This window comes from Rousettus aegyptiacus, unplaced genomic scaffold (genome assembly GCF_014176215.1).
Source record: "Rousettus aegyptiacus isolate mRouAeg1 unplaced genomic scaffold, mRouAeg1.p scaffold_m13_p_9, whole genome shotgun sequence".
Classification (NCBI taxonomy): Eukaryota; Metazoa; Chordata; class Mammalia; order Chiroptera; family Pteropodidae; genus Rousettus; species Rousettus aegyptiacus.
In genome coordinates, this window is record NW_023416312.1 from 32,099,029 (window position 1) to 32,121,184 (window position 22,156).

Sequence of the window (22,156 nt, forward strand, 5' to 3'; positions counted from 1 at the left end):
ATATAAATCAACATTTTAAATATGCTTTCAGTTTGCATTTGGTTTAAAAGAGTCGTTAAGATAATAAAAATGGGACCTGTGTTTGTAATGTAATTACGAAAAATGGCAAAATGAAATTTAAATCAACTGAACTATTAGCTTTTGTGAAATTACTGTCTGCCTGTTAGTTCCACTAAGTATCTTCCAGCTTCAGATGTAGCCTACCTAATTAAGTTTATGTAATGACACTATGACCATTTGGAAAATGGGAAGTGATGCCAATGATTGTCAGGCATTATTAATCATGGATCAATAAAAATGGGAACTCCACTTCTCCTGAATTGTTTACAGCCATAAAAATGAACAATGTCATTAAGAGCAGCTTCCTGCAACCATACTGAACTGAAAAATCAGACATCTATTCTGAATATCTCAGTAGTGGTGCTGCATAATTGCTTCTGTCAAGTCTTTATTTTATGTCTGTATTCTGCATACCTGTCATCTTTTCCTATGAGCGATTGAAGCAGTGGAGGGAGAAAATAAAGGACTTTTAAAAGCTATAAATATTCTCATTATTTTATTTCAGAGGCCAGTAAAAGGAAAGCAGACTCTTAGATATGTTAGGGTTTCCTTTCAAGCAGGGGCTTAATTAAGCAACTACGGACTTTTCTATTGACTTATTGTAGAGAATGATTTACAACTATTTTTGATGGGAGCCAAGGGGGGGGGGCGAGGGGGGCAGGGGGGCGTGGTTGGGGGGTGGCTCGTTAGTGGCTGGTCAGGCTCCTCTCATAATTATGAAATTTCCCTCCTCTGATTTCCTAGACCATTTGCTTATTGTCAGTACAATTCATCTGACATTTTCTAGACCTGGTCTTGAAGAGTTACTTAATTTTTCCTATTCCTGGATCACTTGCACAGAAGCCTTGAGGACAGGCTCTCTGTTTCTTTCTCATTGTATCTGGGTGATATAGAGCACACAGTTGGGCTCCAGAAACAAGTGATGGTTTGGAATTTCAGGCAGGAAACAAAATTCAGAAGCCATGGAGTCACGGAATCTGTAATAATGACAAAAAACTTGGTTAGCTATTTGAGGCTTCTTCGTAGAGCAATAATTCTCACATTTTAGCGTGACTCAAAATCATGTGGAGGGCTTATTAAAATAGGGCACCATCCCAGAGATTCTAATTCTGCAGGTCTGAAAATTTGCCTGGTATTGTGATTTACGTGTATTATCTCATTTAAATCTTATGCATCTTTATGCAATGGCTACTATTTTAACTGCGATTTTATTAATGGGTATCTGAAGCACAAAGAGGCCATTTAACTGGTGGTTTGTCTGGATCCGGCACTAGCCACTTCCATCATCTTAGAGGTGGGTATATGTGTGTGTGCGCGCGGAGACTAGCAAGCCTTTTCTTCCTTCTAGGGTCTGAAGATGCAGAATAGAAATTCTCTCAGGGGAGAAAAAAAAAGTATAAAGAGTACCTAGTTTGATCTTTTGGCCCCATCTGGTGGTTCCAAGTCTAACTGAAAAGTATTGGTCGGTTATCTCCCCCTGCTGGTGAGAATGGTAGGGTCGGCCTGCCGCCTCTGAGATCCATTTTGCCCAGGCGGCTTTTTCTGGAGGCATTACCTCGAGGCGGTTGTTCTGAGGCGCTTGCTCTGAGGCGGTCAGTCACTGTGCTCCTCATCCATTTGTTTTGTTTTGTTTTGCTTTGTTTTGTCTTGTTTCTGTTTCTGACTGGAGGGGAGCTCCCTTCTCATGTGCAGCTTTAGTTCCAATCCTTCTATGGCTTGTTAAAGGTACATTTCTTTTTCTAGGTATTAGATAGCCTTTCGCCTTGCATATATAAATACATGAATATATTCTACGTCAGAGCTGGAGATGTGGCTAGGGAACTAGGCTGTTAATCTGATTTTTTTTTCCTGTCAGACCAACAAACTTGTCTCAAATATCTGACAAAAAGTACTTAAATATAATAGTAATTGGTGGCAAAGTTTTCCTTCTTCCTTCCAGATAGTATCTTTATCTGTGAATGTTTTATACAAAGATCGCAGAGGAGAGGAAGGGGATGTGGAAGCATAAACCCCTTCAGGTTCCCTCATAGCACTTGTAGGCACTTCCCCCCCAACACACATTCCTAAGAATCCCTCTGGTTTTAGAGAGATTAAAATGGGGTGAAGACTTGCTTAGTCTTCACCTTTGTCTCATTGTTGCCCTTGGGGAAAGCCAGGCTTAGCTCTTCTGTGCCTGTTGCTCTCAATGAAAAATGGTAAATTGAGGTAATGAGTTCATATGGCCACTAGGAGGTCTCAGCTGCTTGGAAACATGCTTCCATATTGTACAAGATCACCTCATACAAAAGTGCATTTTGCCAAGGCATTCCTCAAATGAAAAGGGAAATTGGTGATTTCCCCCTGATAGAATCACTCCCCACCCTAAAAAACTGCATTTTGGTGTATACATATTGACTTCATATTTAATATATTTATTTATAATATATTTAGTAATATAATAACATTTCCTTAATAGCTCCATCATAAAAATGTGTATAGGTTCAAAGGAAGCCGTGCTTGTCCAACTCTCTGTATAGACCCTGACGGTGTCTCATGTACTTAGATACTCAGTAGTCACTTTTGGTGATGCTGGGGTGATTATGATAATACTGATTGTATTGGCAACATGTGTCCTCTGAAATCCTTAGCCGTTGTATACTCACCTTTTTTGGCATTTATAACATTGTGCCTTGTGTTGTAGTTATTTCATTATGAGTTTTATTTTTCCAAATATAGAAATACCTGAGTAGAATGACTGTCTTTTACTCATTTTCCTTTACCCTGCAAGGGATAGCACTAGCTGTATATATTAGTAAGTGCTTAAGGATATTTACATAATTAAAAATTAGTGTATACACTTGAAACTAATATAATGCTATATGTCAATTATATCTCAATTTTTTAAAAAGAAAGAAAATTAGTGGTAATGGTTATTCAAGAATTGCTATGCCCTGAACCATATTAGAAGTGTTTCACCACAGCCAAGAATATTGTACCACCTTGCTCCAAACCGCCTAGCTTATTGCAATAACTTTCTAACTGGTTCCACTGAGTCTTTCCTTGCCACTCCTCAATGGAATTCTTTAAAGAACCAATATATTTTATTAGCCACTGTTATTTTTTTAATAATAGCTTTATTGAACTATAATTCAAATACCATATAATTCACCCATTCAAAGTGTACATTTCAATGATTTTTAGTATATTCACGGAGTTATGCAACCATCACCATAATCAATTTTAGAATATTTTCATCACCAGAAAAACCTCGTACCCTTTAGCTATCACACCCCAAATCCCTCAACCCTACACCTCCCCATCCTTAGACAACCACTAATCTACTTTATGTCTCTATAGATTTGCCTATTCTGGACATTTACTATAAGTGGAATCACACAATATGTAGTCTTTTGTGACTGACTTCTTTCACTTAGCATAGCTTTTTCCAGTAAAGAGTTGTGACATGTGTGAAATGGTGTTTATGAGTCATTAGAGACTCAACGCCAAGGTCTTTTATTGGGGGCTGATCCTGCAGGCACCCTCTGCCTAGCACATAGTAAAAACTCCAGACTCCCAGGAGGAAAGTTATTGTTCACCATAGATAATATCGTTTGCACAAACAGTTAAGGTACAGTAAACTACTCGCAGTAGTTAAGAAGAGTGGAAACCTTTCCCAAATCAGAGTTCCAGATTCTAGCAAAGGGCCAGCAGGTTTTTCAAATGATAGCATTCTTAGGCCTGCTATATTCTTTTCTACACAGATTTCAATAAGGATTGCGTTGATTCTGCAGATCAATTTGAGGATTGCCATCTTAACAATATTAAGTATTCCACTCAGTAAACATGGGATGTGTTTATATGTTTGTTTAGGTCTTCAGTTTCTTTCGATGGTGTTTTGTAGTTTTTAATGTACAAGTCTTGTACTTATTTTGTTAAATTTATTTTCTAAGTATTGTATTCTTTTTGATACTATTGTAAGTGGAATTGTATTCTTAATTTTATTTTCATATTGTTCCTTGCAAGTGTATAGAAGTACAATTGAGTTTTGTATATTGATTGCTTTTGTGTTCTGCACCCTTGAACTTGTTTAATAGCTCTAGTAGCTCGCCTGCCCTCTCTCCTTCCCTCTCCCTTACTCCCTCTCTCCATCTCTCCCTCTCTCCCTGTGTATTCCTTAGCCTATTAATATGGTGGATTATGTGGATTGATTTTTCGACCAGCTTTGCATCCCCAGAATAAACCCCACATGCTCATGGTTTATACTGCTTTTTATATATTGCTAAATTCTGCTTGCTAATATTTTGCTAAAGATTTTGCATCTATTTTCATGAGGGATCTTCGTCTGTAGTTTCCTTTTTCATGCTGTCTTTCTATAGTTTTGGTATCATGGGAAAAGTATTTTCATATGAGTTGGGAAGTTTTCCTTCCTCTTCTATTTTCTGGTGTAGAATCGATGTTAATTATTTAAACATGTGGCTTAATTCTTCAGTGAAATCATCTGGGCCTAGAAACTTCTTTTTAAGAATTTAAAAATTACAGATTGAATGTCTTTAAAAGAATGTAATGATTCAAATTATGTAGTAAATATTAGGTGTACTGTGGTAGTTTGTGATTTCCAAAGAAATTGTCCATATTATTTAAATTGTCAGATTTATATGTCTAGAGCTCATAGTTTTCCCTTATTATCCTTTTGATGTCAGTGAGGCAGTGATATCCTGTTTCATTTCTGATATTGATAATTTGTGTCTTTTTTCATTATTGGTCTTGCTAGAGGTTTGTTAATTTTATTGATCTTTTCAAAGAACCAGCTTTTTGTTTCATGTATTTTCACTGATTTTTCTGGTTTCAATTTCATCAATTTCTGCTTTTACCTTGATCATTTTCTACCTTATGTTTGTTTTGGATTTATTTCACTCTTCTTTTTCTCATCTTGAGGTGAAGCTTAAATTATTGACTTTTAGACTTTTCCTTTTTTCTAATGTAAGCAGTTAGTGCTATAAACTTCTCTTTTAGCCCTGCCCTCTCTGTGTCCCACGAATTTCGAGGGGGTGCATTGTTTAGTTTCCAAGTGTTTGGGAATTTTCGTTATTTTCATTATTGTTTCCAATGTAGTCAGAGAACACATTCAGTTATGATTTCAATTATTTTATATTTGCTGACTTGTTTTATGATTGAAGGTATGGTCTGTTTTGGTAAATGTTTCATGGAAGCTTGAAAGGTATGTGTATTCTGTTATTGGTTGGAGTCCTCTGTTTGTTGATGGTTGAGTTCTATATCCTTGCTGATTTTTTATCTAGTTGTTTTATCAGTTATTGAGATGAGATATTGAAGTCTCCAAATATGAGTGTAGATTTGTCTATTTCTCCTTTCGGTTCTATCAGATTTTGCTTTATGTATTTTCTAGCCCTGTTGGTTAGTGCATACACATTTAGGATCTTCTTGGTGGATTGACACTTTTATCATATTGCAATATTCCTCTCAGTCCCTGATAATTTACTTTTCTCTGAGGTTTACTTTATCTGATATTAATATAGCAATTCCTGCTTTTTTTTAGGGGCTTCGTTTATTTTTATTTATTTATATTTTAATTTTATTTTATTAGTTTTAAGTATACAGTATATTGGTTAGACATTTATATAGTTTATACAATGACCCCCCCGCTTTTAAAATATTAATGTATGTATGGTATATCTTTTTCTACTTTTTAATTTTCAACCTACTTATATCATTATATTTGAAGTGGGTTTCTCGTTGACAGTGTATAGTTGTATTATGTTTTTTAAATCCACTCTGCCGATCTCTGATTTTAACTCTTCTATTTAAATTATTCACATTTAATGTGATTATTGATATTTTAGGACTCAAGTTCATCACTTGACTTTTTGTTTTCTGATTATTCCCTCATTTATGGTTTTTTCCCCCTGCCTTCTAGTTAGTTACTTGAACATCCATTTGAATTCCATTTTGATGTATCTATAGTGTTTTTTTAGTGTATCTCCTTGTATAGCCTTTATTAGTGCATGTTTGAGTTCTGTATATATACAGAACTTATATATAAGTTTATATATATATATATATATATATATATATATATATATATATAGTCTGTTGGAGTTAACATTTTACCAGTTTGAGGGAGATGCAAAAATCTTTCCTCCCTTTACCCTTCTCCATCTATATTATTGTTTTAAACATTTCCTCTACATACATTGAGAAGCACATCAGACAGTGCTGTAATTTTTGGTATCACTGTCAAACATAATTGAAAAAAACAGTATCAAAAGGAAAGTCTATTGTATCTACCTGTATTTTTGCTCTTTCCTCTGTACTTTATTTCTGATGTTATAAGATTCTTCCTATTACTATTTTTTTTTATTTTGTGAACTTTCTATTCTTTAAAGGTGGGGATCCAAGAATTATTAGATTTTTCCATTACTCCTCATGGATATGTTCATTGGATATAGATTTCTGAGATGACAGCTCTTTTCTTTTAGTACTTGGAAAATATTGTATCACCTTTTTCTGACTTGCATGGTTTCTGATGAGAAACCCATTGAAATTCAAAAAATTATGCCCCTATTAGAGAGGTGTCATTTCTCTCTTGTTGCTTTCAAGTTTTTTTTCTTTGTCTTTAGCTTTTAGAAGCTTGATTTTGATGTGTCTTTGAATTTCTTTGGGTTTGTCCTGTTTGGAGTTTGCTTAATTTCTTGAATCTGTAGGTTTATGCATCAAATTTGGGAAATTTTCAGCCTTATTTATTTCTTAGAATAAGTATTTTTGTAGGAAAGATTACCAGAAGTGGAAAATCTAGGTAAAAGGGTTCAACATTTAAAATTCAGTGGGTATTTACAGATAACCCTCCCAAAGTTTATAGCAGTTTTTATTACTGCTAAGAGTGAATAAAAGTGTCTGTTTACCCACCCCCTTACCAGCAGAAGTTATTAATCTATTAAAATTTTGCCTATATCCTAATATCCTAAACAACAAAATTCACCCCTGTTTTAATCTGCATTTATTTTTAGTGAAATTGAGCATATTTTCATGTTTATTAACCATTTGTATTTCTTTTCTAATTGTTCATTTTCTTGCCAATATTTTTGATGGGTGGTTCATCTTTTTTTTTTGTTGATCATGAAGTTCTCTTTGTACATTTTGGAAATAATTTTTCTGCCATTTGTGTGGCCAGTGTTTTTTGCCAGTTTGTTGTTAGGATTTTTAACCTTGTTTTGGTTTTGTTTGTTTTGGCAAGTTTTTTAGCTACTAAAATTTATCGAGCCTTTTGCTGTTTCTAGATTTTTTGTCCTGTTTAGATAGTATTCTCCTTCTGCAAGATTATAAAAATATTCTTTCATTTTTTGTCTAGTATTTCCATGGTTTCATTTTCACAATTAAATCTCGGATCCATCTGGAATATATTTTCATGTAAAAGTTAGGTAGAGACTAGCAGACCTTTTCTATCAGGTTTTAATACAGAGATGTAGGAGGGAGGAGATAGAGTTTATGAGAATGGTGTGTGCCTGGGAGGAGGGAAATATTGGAAAATGGTAAAGTCAAAGGGCTGTCTCATTTTTTCCTAATTTTCTCTCTGAGTGCTACCCAAAGGAAAGGTTAAGTCAATTGGTGATGCCAAGATTGAGAGAAAAAAAATTAAAAAATGTTTGGAAAAATCATAACTTAATAACTTTTTAAAAGTTGTGGTATAATTGACATAAAACATTGTATTAATTTTGGGTGTACAACATAATTATTCAATATTTGTATATATTGTAAAATGATCATAATACCTCTAGCTACCATCCATCATCATAGTAGGAAAAATTAAATTCCTTGTTTTGTGATTTTTGTGTTGCTGTTGTTTTGGTAGATGGACCTTTTTCTTTCTTGACTAAAGAAGACATATAGTGACTTGTGTTAATACTGTATTTCCTTTATAGTGCATCCTAGTGAGACACTTGTCCACAATTATGGTCCTTAAAGGAAAATACTTATTTACTTAGTTAACAAATATTTTTTAATTATCTGTTTAGGAAGCTGGCATGGGGTAATGCTTATGTGTTTGGTCTCTGGAATCAGACTGCTTGGGTTTAAATCCCAGTTCAATAACTTATTAGTTGTGTGATCTTAGGCAAGTTACTAAACTTCTCTGTATTTCAAGTTCCTCTTCTGTAAAATGGGGTAATTAACACCTCACTGTATTGTTGTGAGTGTCAAAACAGTGTAGTAAGCAATTGACAAATGTGAACTATTATTAACACTAATCACTGGAGATAAAGTGCAAGAGATATGGTTCTTGTAGTTATATGTGTTGCATCCTTGAGTGAGGATATGGGCATTATAAATAGCAATAATTACTCTAAAAGAAACATTAAGAGACTGAGATAGAGTATAAAGGAGTGAGGGAAGAGTTTTAACTTGGATAACATGGTCAGGGAAGACTTCTCTGAAGAGGGGATATTTAAGCTGAGACTCAAAGCATGAGAAAAAAACCCAAGTACCTAAAGAATGGAGGGAAGAATATTCCAGACAGCACAAACAGCATGTGCTAGGATCCAGAGGAGGTTTTTTTTTTTTTTGCTTTTTTTCCCCCCCATATAGTCAAAGCTTCGAAAGAAGGCCATTATGGCTGGAATTGTATGAATGAGAAAGAGAGTGGTATGATATGAGGTTGATGAGATAAGTGGGACTTGTAGACCAGATTAAATAGTTTAAATTTTATCTGAAGTTCTGTGGAAAACCACTAAACTAAAAGAGGGTCAGGATATATTTTTTCCTTTTTAATGAAGATTGATCTTGTTGTGTCATATTTGCATTAGAGAAGGGCAAGATTGGAAATGGGGAGAGCAGCTTGAAGGCTCTTGACAGTTGTCTGAATGAGAGACGATGGTGGCAGTCAAGACCAGGAGAAGTGAATGGATTATAAATTATCTTTTTTGAAGTAGAATCCACATGGATATGGTAGTAAGGTGATAGAAAAGAGTTTGAGTCAAGGATGATACCAGTTTTCTGGCTTGATTAACAGGCTTGATGTGGTGCCAATTTCTGAAATGAGGGACATTGGAGGAAGGATCAGGTTTGGTAAGGGTTGTGAGCATGTTGCGTTTAAGGTGTCTATTAACGTCCAAGTGGGGATGTGGAGTAGTCAGTTGGATTTATGAAACTGGAGTTTAGGGCCAGCTTTTAGATGATATTTAAGTAACATCGGGAGATTAACAAGAGAAGAGGACCTGGGATTATATGAATATTTTACCTTTAATGTAGAAACTGTGAAATACTAAAAGGAGAATGGGTTAATAATAAAGGTAGGGATATAATTTAGTGGTAGAGTGTCTGCTGTATATGCAGGAAGTCCTATATTTTATTCTTGGTATTTCCATTTTCTCTTTGCTTTCTCAGAGGACAGCATAGGGCAATGTTATTTTAGTCATTTGCCATTTACTCATATATATATATTTTTTCTAATTCCTGGAACAAAGTAGGTGCTCAATAGATATTTGTTGAATGAACAAATTAATGTATGAAGTAAATGAGAATATCTGAGTTGTAGTATCTGATTTGCCACGATGCCGCTTTGTGACATTGGGCAGTTAGCAAGCTACAATTTTATCTGTTAAATGGCAATAATAGAAGTACCTATTATTTTGGACAGAGTTTAAAACAATTCACAAATTACAATAATTAGAAGAGAGCTAGTGCTGAATTAATATTACCTACTATTAGCTCTCTGCGCTTTGGGTACTGACCCATAAAATAGGGGCAATAATTTCTGCCCTACTTCCCATTAAAAGGCTATTTTTGAAGGCAGCAGGAATTAGTGTTTGAGTCTACATAGAGTTATTAATATTAATGTTTTAACTGGTCTGAACCTACATTATACAGCCACTCTCCCCCTTCCTCCAGCAGGGTTATTTAATGCGTCTTTAAAATGACCCAGTACTGCCTCAGGTCAAACCAGCCTTGTCCAACCAATTGTACTGGAAACCACGCCCCAAGGCGAAGTCTGTTAGCCACAGAATTCAGTCAACTCCCTCAGCCCCGCCCCTCTTTGCTGGGCTAGTGCACATCGCAACTGTGCTCGCTGATTGGCCCCTGCTGGCCAATCACCACTGCACTTCCTCTGGGCTGTAATTTTCAAAATTCGCTACTGGCGGATTAGGGGAAGCACAGGCCTGGCCGAGACCAACACAGGTTGTTATGGCACGGACATCCATTCATTTCCCAGGGCCTCTCCTAGTCTAGGAGTGTGTCCGTGGTCTTTCCTGTTCTGCCCGCAGTTTTGGTGTGAGGTAGGCGCCTTTGGGCTTGTACTGCCCCCTTGACTGTCCGGCTGTGTCGCATGTGGATTTATCCTTGGAGGTAACTTCAGTCCGTTGTTACATGCTGACTTCTCTTGCATGGGTGTGTGGCGTACCTGTCATGGAACATTTGTTCTGTTTTCCTGTCAGTTGGAAGTCTGCAGAGTGAGCCCTGTATGAGGTTGGGCAGGGAGTGCATATTAGAAGGTGAGATGGTAAAACAAACGAGACTGAGTCCCAACAGCTTTTAGATGGAGCATCTAGTACACATGCCTGAATCAGAGTACATTTACAAAATGTCTTTTTATAATGAAAGTGTGCAGGATCAGTTTCACCTACAAGATGTATTTAAGTCAGAGAATGCTACTTGAGGGATGCCTTTTGAACTACAAGTTGAAGGATATGAAGGAGGGTAAAAATGTATTTTTTCCCCCTTGTTATCCATTTTATCTCCACTGGCTCTCTTCTATCCCTGTCCAATCCCTTCAGCTCTGGCTTGCACACTGCTTTCTGCTGTGTGATTAGAATCCTAGGTCAGAGGTGGAAAGGACCCTAAGAACAGTGCTTCTTAAACTTTAAAGTGCATACAAATCACCTGGAGATATCTTTAACTTGCATATTCCTATTTGGTAAGGCCTAGCTTGGGGCCTGAGATTTTAAATTGCTAAAAGCTCTCACATGATGCTAATGTTGCTGGTTCATTTACCACGGTTTGAATAGCATGGAGGCACTGGTCACATTGCCTCATTTTATTGGGTGGGAAAATGAAGCCTAGAGAGAGAAAAAAGGACTTATCCAGTTTTACCCAGCCAGCTAGGGGTAGGGTCAGAACTAGACCCTAGACATCCTTCCCAGCCCAGTGCTGTTTTATTGACACCATGCTTCTTTCCCTCGCCAATGTCTTGCTGTCTGTAACCTGTCTTTATGTATAAAATGAAGTTGCTACTGTTTCCTGTAAACTGTCTTGAAATACAGTTTTGGAGTCTGAACAATTTGGCTTCTAAATGAGCCAACTTGCCCCTGTGTGGGTTTTAGCACTGTTCTGGGGCATCCAATGGGGTCTTCAACATTTATCAGTGCATATGTAAAGTGGAAAGGATTCTAATTTTCTTGTCAAAAGATTTTTAGCTTAGTGTTTTGCAGGTAGTAGAAGTTGAGAGTTCTACAGAGAGTGTCCTTTTATGGAAGCATGTTTTTGATGGTTTCAATCCCCTCACCCTCCTAGTGGCAGGGAAATTAGTTACTTAAGTCAGTGTGTGTGTCCCCCAAAGCCAGTAATTGTTGTTAAGGATAGTGAAGGTGGTATATGAGCATCATGTTTCAACATAAGAAATTTCCAAACTGTGAAGGATTCTTATAAGAGTTTATTTGAGTCAAACTGATGGCATATGCCATCAAATGCTCCAGAGAATAACAGTTTTGAAGCTTCTTTTATGCATTTGAAATTAAGGAGGATACATAAGGAAGATTGGAGGAAGAAAGGTGGAAATTGAATTACAGGATAGTTAGCAAGATTATGTGCTCTCTTGAGGGTTAATACCCCCTTCCAGGGGTATTACTTCTGGTATTTCAAAAGTGTGTTAACCTAGATATATAAGAACAATGGACAGGGGCGGCTTAAAACCTTTCCCTAAAGAATTTATAGCTCTGGGAATGACTTCCCACCATTACCTGCTCAGTTAGGAATTTATGATCAGATCGCCCTGTGAGGTTACTTTCCATAGAACCATCCCCCCTTTTTTTAATCTACAATGTGAATACCCTTATTTTCTCTGAGGTTTAATTAACCTGTGATATTGTCAGCTAAAAGTTTTCTAGCCTTTTTCGATCCAGTCTGATTTTTACTTTCCCCTTGAAAGGTAAAGGTTGCAGAACATGAATCTTTGGTCATCCATAAACAATTGTGTTAGGCGTGAATAATAATAGTGGAGTAAATTGCACCCAATTTAGCTTTATTGCTACTTGGCTGAATTTTGAAGGATGAGATGGAAAATAGGTTTGGATTTGGAAGAAGAGAAGGAGAAAAAGACCCACCATTTATTCTGAGCGTCTCTCATGTTTAGGCTCTGATTTACAAATTTATATTTGGGCCACAGGATGCCTCTTCAAGTAAGTGATATAGCTTTTTTTTTTTTTTTTTTTGCAAAAGGGGAAACTGAAGTTCAAAGATGATAATTCGGCTGATTTAGAAGCCCAATTCATTCTTTTAAAAATAGTCTGTGCTCATTCTACTTCCTCACACTACCACGCTATGGTCTTTCACTTTAGACCGTGTACTGTTTTGGAATGTTTTTGTGTGTGATCAGCGAAAATTTATGGTATTTTAGAAAGAGCGCTGGAAAGAGCTGATCTGTGTTGCTTAATAGTTTGACCTCTGCAGTAAGTCACTTAACTCATCTTGGACTATCAAATTGAAACAGTTTTATCATGAGGCTCAACTGAGGTAATAAATGTGAAGGCACATACTTGTATTGGCTTTTCCTCACTGACAAAATGTTTAATACTTCTCTATTCAAAGAAAAACCCAAGCCAACTTTTCGCCTTTCTTAAGCCTTCTCCTCAAGCTGTAGTCTTCTCTCCTCTTTTTTACCAGCCTAGCTCCAGCCTAGTTTTATACTCGGGACTCTAGACAAACTGGACATCCCTGAACCTGCTGTGCTCTGCTTTTTGGACTCAGTCTCTCTTTGCCTGGAAAGTCCCCAGTCTACTTGGGAATGTTTATGTCATATAAGTCCAGATGAAATCTAACCTCCTCTGTGAAGCCTTTCTCCACCTTCTGGCTCCCACAAGATTACTGAATTTTCATTATGTTTCTGTAGTACTTTTCATCTATGTTTTTAAAATCGTTTGTCACATTTTTATATTACTGTTAGAGCTGTACATGCGATTACTTCTAAGATAAGATACATGATTTATTTGTGTTCGTATCTCCATTGCCTGAAGTATCTGGTAAATAGTGGTAAGTTTTTTGCATTGCTCTTAGAAGAAGCCCATTGTTCATCAAATGCAGGTGAACTTGGAGTTGAATGTGGGTAGGGTTGGAAGGGCAGTTGTAGCTGAGTGAGAAAGGTCTCTTGTGTATTGAAAAAAAAAAAGATTCCTCCTAATAATGTATTTGCTTGTAAGACATATAAGTATATCTTAACTTATATGTCTTACAAGTTTGAGGACTTACAAACTAAAAGAATCTTAAGAAATTTAGAATGGGGTCCTGTACCAAAGGTAGGATTCTCCCAAGGGTTGAATGACTGTTAAATGTTTATGTCCAGTGATTTTCAATAAGTTAGTTCCTTCTGCTGTTATCTCATATTTTCAATTCTTTCCCTAACAGGTGTCTAGAACTGGGCTACAGTTTCTCTGACTGAATGATGCTTTCAAATTTTTTCTGGCATATTGTGCACATGTATGTGTGCAGTGCATTCTTGTGTCTTCTCTGTAGCATCATTATAATCACTGTAGCCAGGACCCCATGCCTTTTAAAGAATATTACTCCTACCAACTAGCCTCCATACTATATGATCTGTCATATTCTTGATTAGTTTTTTTTTTAATTTTTATTATGGTGACATTGGTTAATGAAATCCATTAAGTTTCTGGTGTACAATTCAACAGTAAGGCATTATATATCACATGGTGTGTTTACTGCCCATAATTAGATTTCTTTCTGTCACCACATAGTTGACCCCTTTTACCCATCTACCTCTCCCCTCCTCCCTCCCCCATATTCTTGTAATCACTAGTCTGTTGTCCATGTCCATGAGTCTCTGTTTGTCCTGTTCGTTTGTTGCTTTTAGGTTTATATTCCACAGATAAGTGTAAAACTCTCACGTAAATTGTTCCCAATAATCCTAGGCCTAAAGTAGGGGCTAAGCCAAAGTTTCATTATCCACAGAAGTTGGCAGGAATTGTGCTAGGCTTTTAACATAGAGTATCTCATTTAATTTGAACAGTGCTCTACAGAGGTAGATATACTTATCTCCATTTTATAGATGTGGTAACTGGAGCCCAGGGGGTTTCAGTCACTTCCCCAAGATTAAGTGCAGTAGAACCAAGATTTGAATCCAGATCTGCCTAACTCAAAGTCTGTTTTCTCCTAGGGATGCTGTAGAGAGAGTGGGTCTTTTCAAGAGTTTCCAGAGAATTCTGTGATGTTTCTGGTGAATGGTGTTTTAAAGAGTCCCTTTCTGATTGTAGCTCTGCCTTGGATAGACACTGCTGAATCTGTAAGAGATGTCACTGCCACTACCACCCCAAAGCTCCAAACCAGAGACTAAGAAATCTCAGTCTAGCAAAATTGTGTTCAACGATCATGGCCAATCTGAAAAGGTTAGAGCAAACTGTCTCCCAACAGCATCTTGAATAGCCTTTTCCTATGTTGGTTCTGTCCCTAGCCCCACCCCTAAATCTCTGAGAATTTGTGTGTTTAATTTGAGAAGGAGGGAAGGGGTGGGAACTATTACAGTTGGACACCAGCAAATTAGAACTTGGGGGAGAAAGTGTGAACTCTTCTTTCCCTTAAACACATGGCTGAAATGAAAACCACCCTCCGTAATCTTTAAAAGTGAAAAGTACTCAGCTCTTGTTAATGATCACATCTGTACTCATATTTTCTCTAAGATGCTCAAAGCACCTTGCCAGGAGGCTGCTTAGTACATCCTAGGGAGAGTATGAAGATTAGGTCAACAGATGTATTATCATGCTTTTAAAGCCATTTAATTTGAATACTGGGTCCATTTTGACTCTGCTATTTTGACCTTGTGGATAGTTTGACATAGTCATTTTGATCCTGGGATGTACTATGTTCATTCATCATCATATGTATTTTAATTAGAATTTTACTAATACTAATGAATTGTCAATAAGAGAGTATTTCCTAGAACAAATATCATTAAGCCTATTTAATTTCCTTGATTCACTTCCTCTCAGTACATTTTCTAATCATTTTAATTTTTGTTTTACTAAAATGATTTTCATGGAGGGACCAAACGTTTTTTTCCTATGTAAATTGGCAAGAAAGACCTGATACAATGATCAGATTTTTGTCAATATCAAATATTCTAATTAGAGTTCTGTCATTATAAGTTTTCTTTTGTGGTAGTTATTTTTCAAAATCCAACTTTCTTGGGGGCACATTCTATAAATCTAAATTTTTTTTGAGTTGAGCTTCACCTGTGAATTTTATTTGGAGCTGATTATTTCTACCAGTATTAAGTAGGAATTAGATAACAGATTGATAGTTTATTTCTTAGCTAATTTGTGAGAAAATAATATTTTAGTTTTTGTTAATTATTTCCACTAGGATTATTTATCATAAACTATGTAAAAGGCTAAAAATTTACTTATTTTTTAGCTTAATTCAAAAACAGAAGTAATTCTCATCTCTTTCAAGATTACTCTACTGTGCTAGATTGGTCTGTTGAATTTGGAATCGAATTCTCTAAATTTCTGATCATTTACTGTGTCATGTACTAACTGTTTATGGTATATATGGAGAACAGAGCAAATAAATGATCTGACTCCAATGTTTTGCTTCGCATTATAACTCTTTGATATAGATACGGCAGGGTTTATTTTCATTTTGTAGGGGAAATCTGAGACTTAGGAGACTTTCGCCAAATAAAAACTGTTGAAGAGTAGGAGAGACCTAAAATGTGGTTTACCCTAACCTTTACTCCCATAGATGGTCTTACTTATTTGAGAGTGAGGTAAGTCATGCAAAGATAAACAATACCCAGAAAGAAAGTCCTCCCCGCTTCCTCTGAAATATTCACCTTTCTTCCCTTCTGTCATCCCTCCTTTGAATACACTAAAATGTAGGGATTAATATGGATTACCAAACTCCTTTCTTAAAATACAAAAATTTCCCTTTGAGTTTTAAAATCACATTGGAATATATACTTTTAAAATATGATTTCTATTCATTTGTAGTTTATACAGACTTTTTTTTTAAAAAAACATATTCTTTTATTTGATCCTCAAATAAAGTAGATTATCATTCCAATTTTACTGATAAGAAAATTGAGGCTTATATATTAAGTGATTTGTCTAAGGTCAACAGCTGGTAAGGAGCTGATCCTGGACCAATATCTAGGTATGTGTGTTATTGTCCTTATTGGAAATGTCTTAAATCAACTACTTAACATAAGATACACTTAAATATTTGTTAAATTATTGAACTGATTTACCTGAGAGCATCCATATTAAAGGAATGATTGGGAATGGCAGGGTAGCAGTTGTGGTTGTTAATCTTGGATAGGATAACCGTAAGTATGAGAGAAGTAAGAGAGAAAATTAGCTTCACCAAGCTATTTTGCTCATTCTGAGAGTTACGCTGAAGTTCATTTTGTCTCCTGACAGCCTTGTCCCCACCATCAATGATTACCTCCTTCAGGAACTCTCTTAGCAGCACTGAGTGCTAAAATTTCCTTTTGTTGTAGTTTATTGGGGTTTATTATATGCATCTGCAGTTATTTGGAAATTCTGGAGTTTCCCCCTGAGCCCCAAAGATGACCTAAAGTCCCTGAAAAAACTGTTCACAATTGGATATACTAATTTACCTCTGTTACATTTTTAGAGAGGGGAGAATTACCAAGCAAAGATTACTCCATCTTCACCTCAGCGGCTACTCAAAAAAAGGTCAGCTCTGGAAGATCTCACCAATGTGAGTATTGCATGATTTAGACAACCTCTTCCTTGAAGGACCTTTCCAGTTTACTAGATCCTGACCCTCTCTGGAATATTGAGAGCTGATTTTGTTTGGAATCAGTGACTCAATTTCAGAAACCGCAAGGGCTGTTCTGCTGGCACATACCATCTGTATTATTTGGTGGAGTTCTCTAGAAGCAGCAGACAGAATGATTATCAGATATGAAATTGTAGATAAATATGAGAAATATGGGATCTTGCATTTAGATAAAATCCAGAGGTGGGTCAGCTGGCTGCCTATGCCTTGGAGGTAAAGTACTTTGGTGGATTCATAATAGTCTAGGGCAGTGTTGATCAATTCAAGCACTATGGGCATTTTGGGCATCCCTGGGCCCAAAGGCATTAAGTTCCAGTAGCATGCCAGTCATAGTGACAATCAGAAATGTCCCTTAATGTACAGAGCCATTGAGCACCACAGTTCCATGATCTGGTCTTCAACTATCGAGATCTAGAAATTCAATTCTGTCTAGAATTCTTGAGTCCACTTCCTCCCTTTTGGTATTATTAAAGTACCAGCAAACACCAGAATTAATAGTTAGAATGTTACTAATTGAATATAGAATTGGGCCAAAGATAATCTTTCGTTTTAGAAAATAATAACTGATGCCTACTGAATGCTTTCCATCTGCTAGGCACATTCTAAGTACTTTTTCCTGTATCAACTCAATCTTCATATAAGTCTATGAGGTAGATACTATAATTATCTCTACTTTACAAATTAGGACTTGCCCAGTGTTAGTTTTGAAGTTTGTTTCATCTAGAATACAGAGGACCCTGGTGAACTCTTCCTGTCTTCCATAATTGAGTGTCCTTCTGTGGCTACCAGAATACTTGTATCTACTAGATAATATTTTATCCCCTTGGGCAAGATTAGATAAGCATTGGCAAAGTTCTCTGCTTTCATTTTCTGCTCTTTAGATGCTATGTGACCACCTTTGTGCTGATATGGTCTCTAACCCATGGAGATTACAACATATTTGATTAGGTTACAGCTTTCTGTAGAATTTCAGATTTATTATAGATTGATTGAAAGAGACTCCTCTCACACAGACCTGTATGGTTAGGTTCATTTGCTGACTTATTTATCCATGGATCTAAAATAAGGTAGCCATGAAAATCAGGACCAGATGCAGCCCATTTTGATGTGGCTTCCCTTGGCTTGCAGAATACTTGATGGAAGTGTGGTGACACCATGCAAAACAAGGTTTCACAGCATGTGAAAAACTTTCTTACTATATCTCAGTCCCTTTTTTCATGAAGTTTATATGGCCATTATAAATAACAAACACAAACTAATAGGAAGTACATGCAAACCTTCCTGATTCTCCAACTGAATTCAATGTCTGCTAGGCCACATCTTCATCCAGTGTAGGGATAGGATTAGCAAGGCATTCCTCAGCAGTATCTTTGCATCTGTATAGCTTTTCAGAATCTCAGAAAGCCCATTTTTGTTTTGCATTCCAGTTCTGAAGATTCACTTTGGTCACCATGAATGAGTTTTGGTGCTTTCCAGAGAAAGTTCCATCATTACAATGTACCTAAGCCATTCCTAGGGTTGGGCATTTTCAGATGTCTGAGCTTATCTATTTCAGGGTTTATGGCTCCTTTCTCTTTGAATTTTGGTAATTCCCTATATGAAGATTTTCGTCTTCCTGTCAATAAGTCTATGTCCCCATATCTGTCTTCTCCTTAACATTCATCATAGTGAGGTTCTGGCCTGCCAAAAGAGTTGATCTATTTTAATGATTAAATCTGCTTTGAGTGTTTTTATTTCCTTTTCTTTTATCATTCCAGCATGAGAAGGACTTTTGAAATATAAGAGCTGGTTGTGAGCCACCAGACAAGGAGATAGGGTCCATATTCATATTTACCTAAGTGATTTTGTGTCAGTAGGATTTTCATCTCTCTTTTCCTATTTCTTGGTGAAAGGATTATGGAGAAGTACAGCTAAAAGTCCCCTTGAGCTTAGATCTAAAATATTAGTGCTTCGAACCTTGATATATGGCAAGTACGGAGTTTCACCCTGGGGGTTAGGGTCTCTACTTCTCCCCTGCCAATAATGCACTTCTTTTCTAATTCTGACTCTCAATTGCACATATAAGGAGTTTGTAAAACTTTAGGTGAAGTTAAAATGAGAACTATGCCAAACTCTTTGAAGAATAGAAGTGAGGGCTTAAGAAAGAATTCCCTATTGGATTGTAGTTGCTTATTATGATCTGATGATTAAAAGGCATCACTTTTACATTTCACTGGGAAATAATTTCAGATTTACAAAAAGTTGCAAAAATAAAACGTAGTACAAAGAACACACACATACTCTTTACCTAGTGTCATCTATTGTTAACATTTTATCCCATTCGCTTATACATACATCATTGCTCTTTACTCCTAAGTACTTCAGTGTATATTTCCTCAGAGAAATTGTCTATGTAACCACGGTACAATTAACAACTTTATAAAATTACATTGGTTCAGTATTTTTATGTAATCTATCATCCATATTCCAATTTTTTCAGTTGACCTTATAAGGTCAATGTTAAAAGCATTTTTCCACTCCAGTAAATAATTCAGTCTAGGGTCATTTACTTGGCATGTCTCTAGCTTCTTTTGATCTGAAACATTTCCATAGTCTCTCTTTGTTTCTTTTTTTAAATGGCATCACTCTTTTTGAAGAATACAGTCCCACCCAACACCCCCTTTTAAAAATAGAACATTCTTTATTTTGTGTTTGTCTGATGTTTCCCTGTGATTAGATTGATGTTATACATTCTTGGCTGGAATACTGTGTAGATGATGTTCTGTCCTTCTTAGGGTATCATATCTGGAGGCACACAATGTCCATCTATCCCTCATTGGTAATGTTAATTTTGATCACTGTTAAGATGTTGTTTCATTTCTCCACTATATAATATTTTTAATTTCTCCACTATATAATATTTTTTCCTCTTGCAACTAATAAGCAGTCTGTGAGACATATTCTTAAGAATCTGCAAATAACCTACTAATCATCCCATAGATTTAGCATCCATTGATGATTTTTGCCTAAACCATTCTTTATGTTGCTTTTCCCAATTCTAGCACATGCTCCCCATTTACCAATCTGATCTTGGCATTCTACTACAAGCATGAGGCTTCCCTTCTTCCCTGTTCGTTTATTATTGGTATGGACTTATGAATTCCTATTTTTTCAGTGGTTTTTTGTTCAATACTGTACTTAATTATTTTGTTTTTTAAACCTTCCCAGATTTGGCTAGTAGGGTCCACTTCAATCTGGCTACAGTGACATACTCTCATAATTGTGACATATGCTCTTTGTGACATACCGTCATAAATTTTTGAGCAGTTTCTTTCTAGCATAACAGGATGTTCCATATTCATATTGTACCTATTTTATTGCAGTCCTGGAAGGGTATCAGAGACCAAGATCTCATTGCCAGGCATGCTATTGCAGTGTCTGCTTTTTATGCCCTTTCAGCAGATAGAGCTAGAAAATATCTGCATGTATACACAGATACACACATATATATACTTAACCATATGTATACATATATCTATACACAGATACACATACATATACCTATATACCTAGATTTTATATATATATACACATACATACATACACTTAAAAATCATGAGTTCACACACCTCCCATTCCAATGAACAGAATTCTTTCATGTATTGCCTGATCCACATTTTATGTTCCTTCTTCTACAATGAGAATCCTGGTTCCCAAGGACATCAACACATTTACTCAATACTGTAATACATCTAAAAGAATTTCAAGATTACTTCGTCCATACCATCATAATAAACAAACTTACTAAAAACAGTTCCAGATTTATTTGCAATATTCTCTTCCACCTCACAAAGCCATCCTGATTGAAGGTATACGTGTTGAGGGGATATAGTCTAATACTGTGTTTTCTTAGGTTAGTTGTTTCTTGCCTTGTATTTTTTTTTTAGTGTGGCTATGGTATTTATTTGGAATATAATTAGGTTCAGTTTGTTTCTTTTTAAAGGTATAACTTTTAAGTTTATTTTTACTGCTATTATTCATAGTCCCATGATCTCTGCTACTGTTTAATAGAATTAGTCATGAATAGAGTTTGTGGTGGAGCTCCCCAGAGCACCATGTTAAATAAAAATCCCTTCAATATGATGGGATAGATGTATCACAGTTAGTGTTGTGTTAGAGGTCTACCCTGAAAAGCTCGTTGATCTTGGTATAACCAGGCAGTAAAGCTAGTTATATTGCTTTTTTTCCCTTTTGAAAATTTTATGGTGTCAAAGTGGAATGTGATGTTAGCAAAACATCCTTTTGGGAGTCTGCCAAGTCGGTATGCCTGATGTGGAGATCAGAGCTATATCCTATGTGTCTTAGAATCACTTAGGGCTGCTTTTTAGCTAATATTTACCAGTCCTACTGTACCTCTAGCTTCTACTGTGATTAGTCCACACTAGTGCTATACTGGTTGTGAGATGTTTTCATTATTGTTCCTGGGAACACCCAAACTAGATGTCCAGGGTAGGGCTATGGATCAGGACTTTCCTATAAAAGCCACCTATAGAGTGATTTGTGCTTCTCTCCATTTCTTTGCTTCCTTTTCCCTGCTATTTTTTTGCAGGCTTCTGAAAGTCAGCCTGCCCAGTTCAAGAAGGAAGCCAATAAGGAATTTGTTAAAGATGTTAACAAGAAGATAAACAGGAACACAACTGCTCTTGGCTTGACTGAAAACAATGAGATGAATATAAAAAAGTGAGTAAGAGGGGTCACAGATGGCATTGTTTTAGATGGTACAGGAGAGTGTGTGACATCCTTTTAATCCCCTTTTGCCCCCATTGAGAACATGTTTAATGAGCCATGGTGGTGATTATTACCTTAACCCTCGTTGCTGAGGGGGGCCCAGGTGTAGCCTCTTCCCTCTCTCTTTCCATGGTGCGTATGCATATTGAAAGAGTTGTTGTCATTGTACAATTTGCCAAAAGATCTTTTTTTTATCTTTTAGTAATTCAGTCCCTGTTTGATCTATCAGTACTTGGGAGTGTGGGGGCAACTTTTCAGAGGATTCTCAGCAGCTGGTTGATAGCTTGCCAGTCTGCATATCTATTAGAAGCTTTAG

The 22,156-nt window shown here is 36.3% G+C and overlaps 1 protein-coding gene across 3 annotated transcripts in view; it reads left to right on the forward strand.

Annotated features, from left to right (window-relative positions):
- The first annotated feature begins 1,689 nt into the window (after nucleotides 1–1,689).
- Nucleotides 1,690–22,156, forward strand: part of CCNB3 (cyclin B3) — a 56,266-nt gene continuing 35,799 nt past the window's right edge. Inside the window, exons 1-4 of one of the 3 annotated variants that reach the window (XM_016153272.2) lie at nucleotides 1,690–1,785; nucleotides 14,526–14,657; nucleotides 16,906–16,992; nucleotides 21,662–21,792. In XM_016153272.2, the coding sequence (XP_016008758.2) occupies nucleotides 14,562–14,657; nucleotides 16,906–16,992; nucleotides 21,662–21,792 (314 nt within the window). In that variant the 5' untranslated portion in view covers nucleotides 1,690–1,785; nucleotides 14,526–14,561. Of the gene's footprint in view, nucleotides 1,786–9,797; nucleotides 10,393–14,525; nucleotides 14,658–16,905; nucleotides 16,993–21,661; nucleotides 21,793–22,156 lie in introns of those variants that run through there. The other 2 variants (XM_016153269.2, XM_016153271.2) reach the window with 2 other exon arrangements.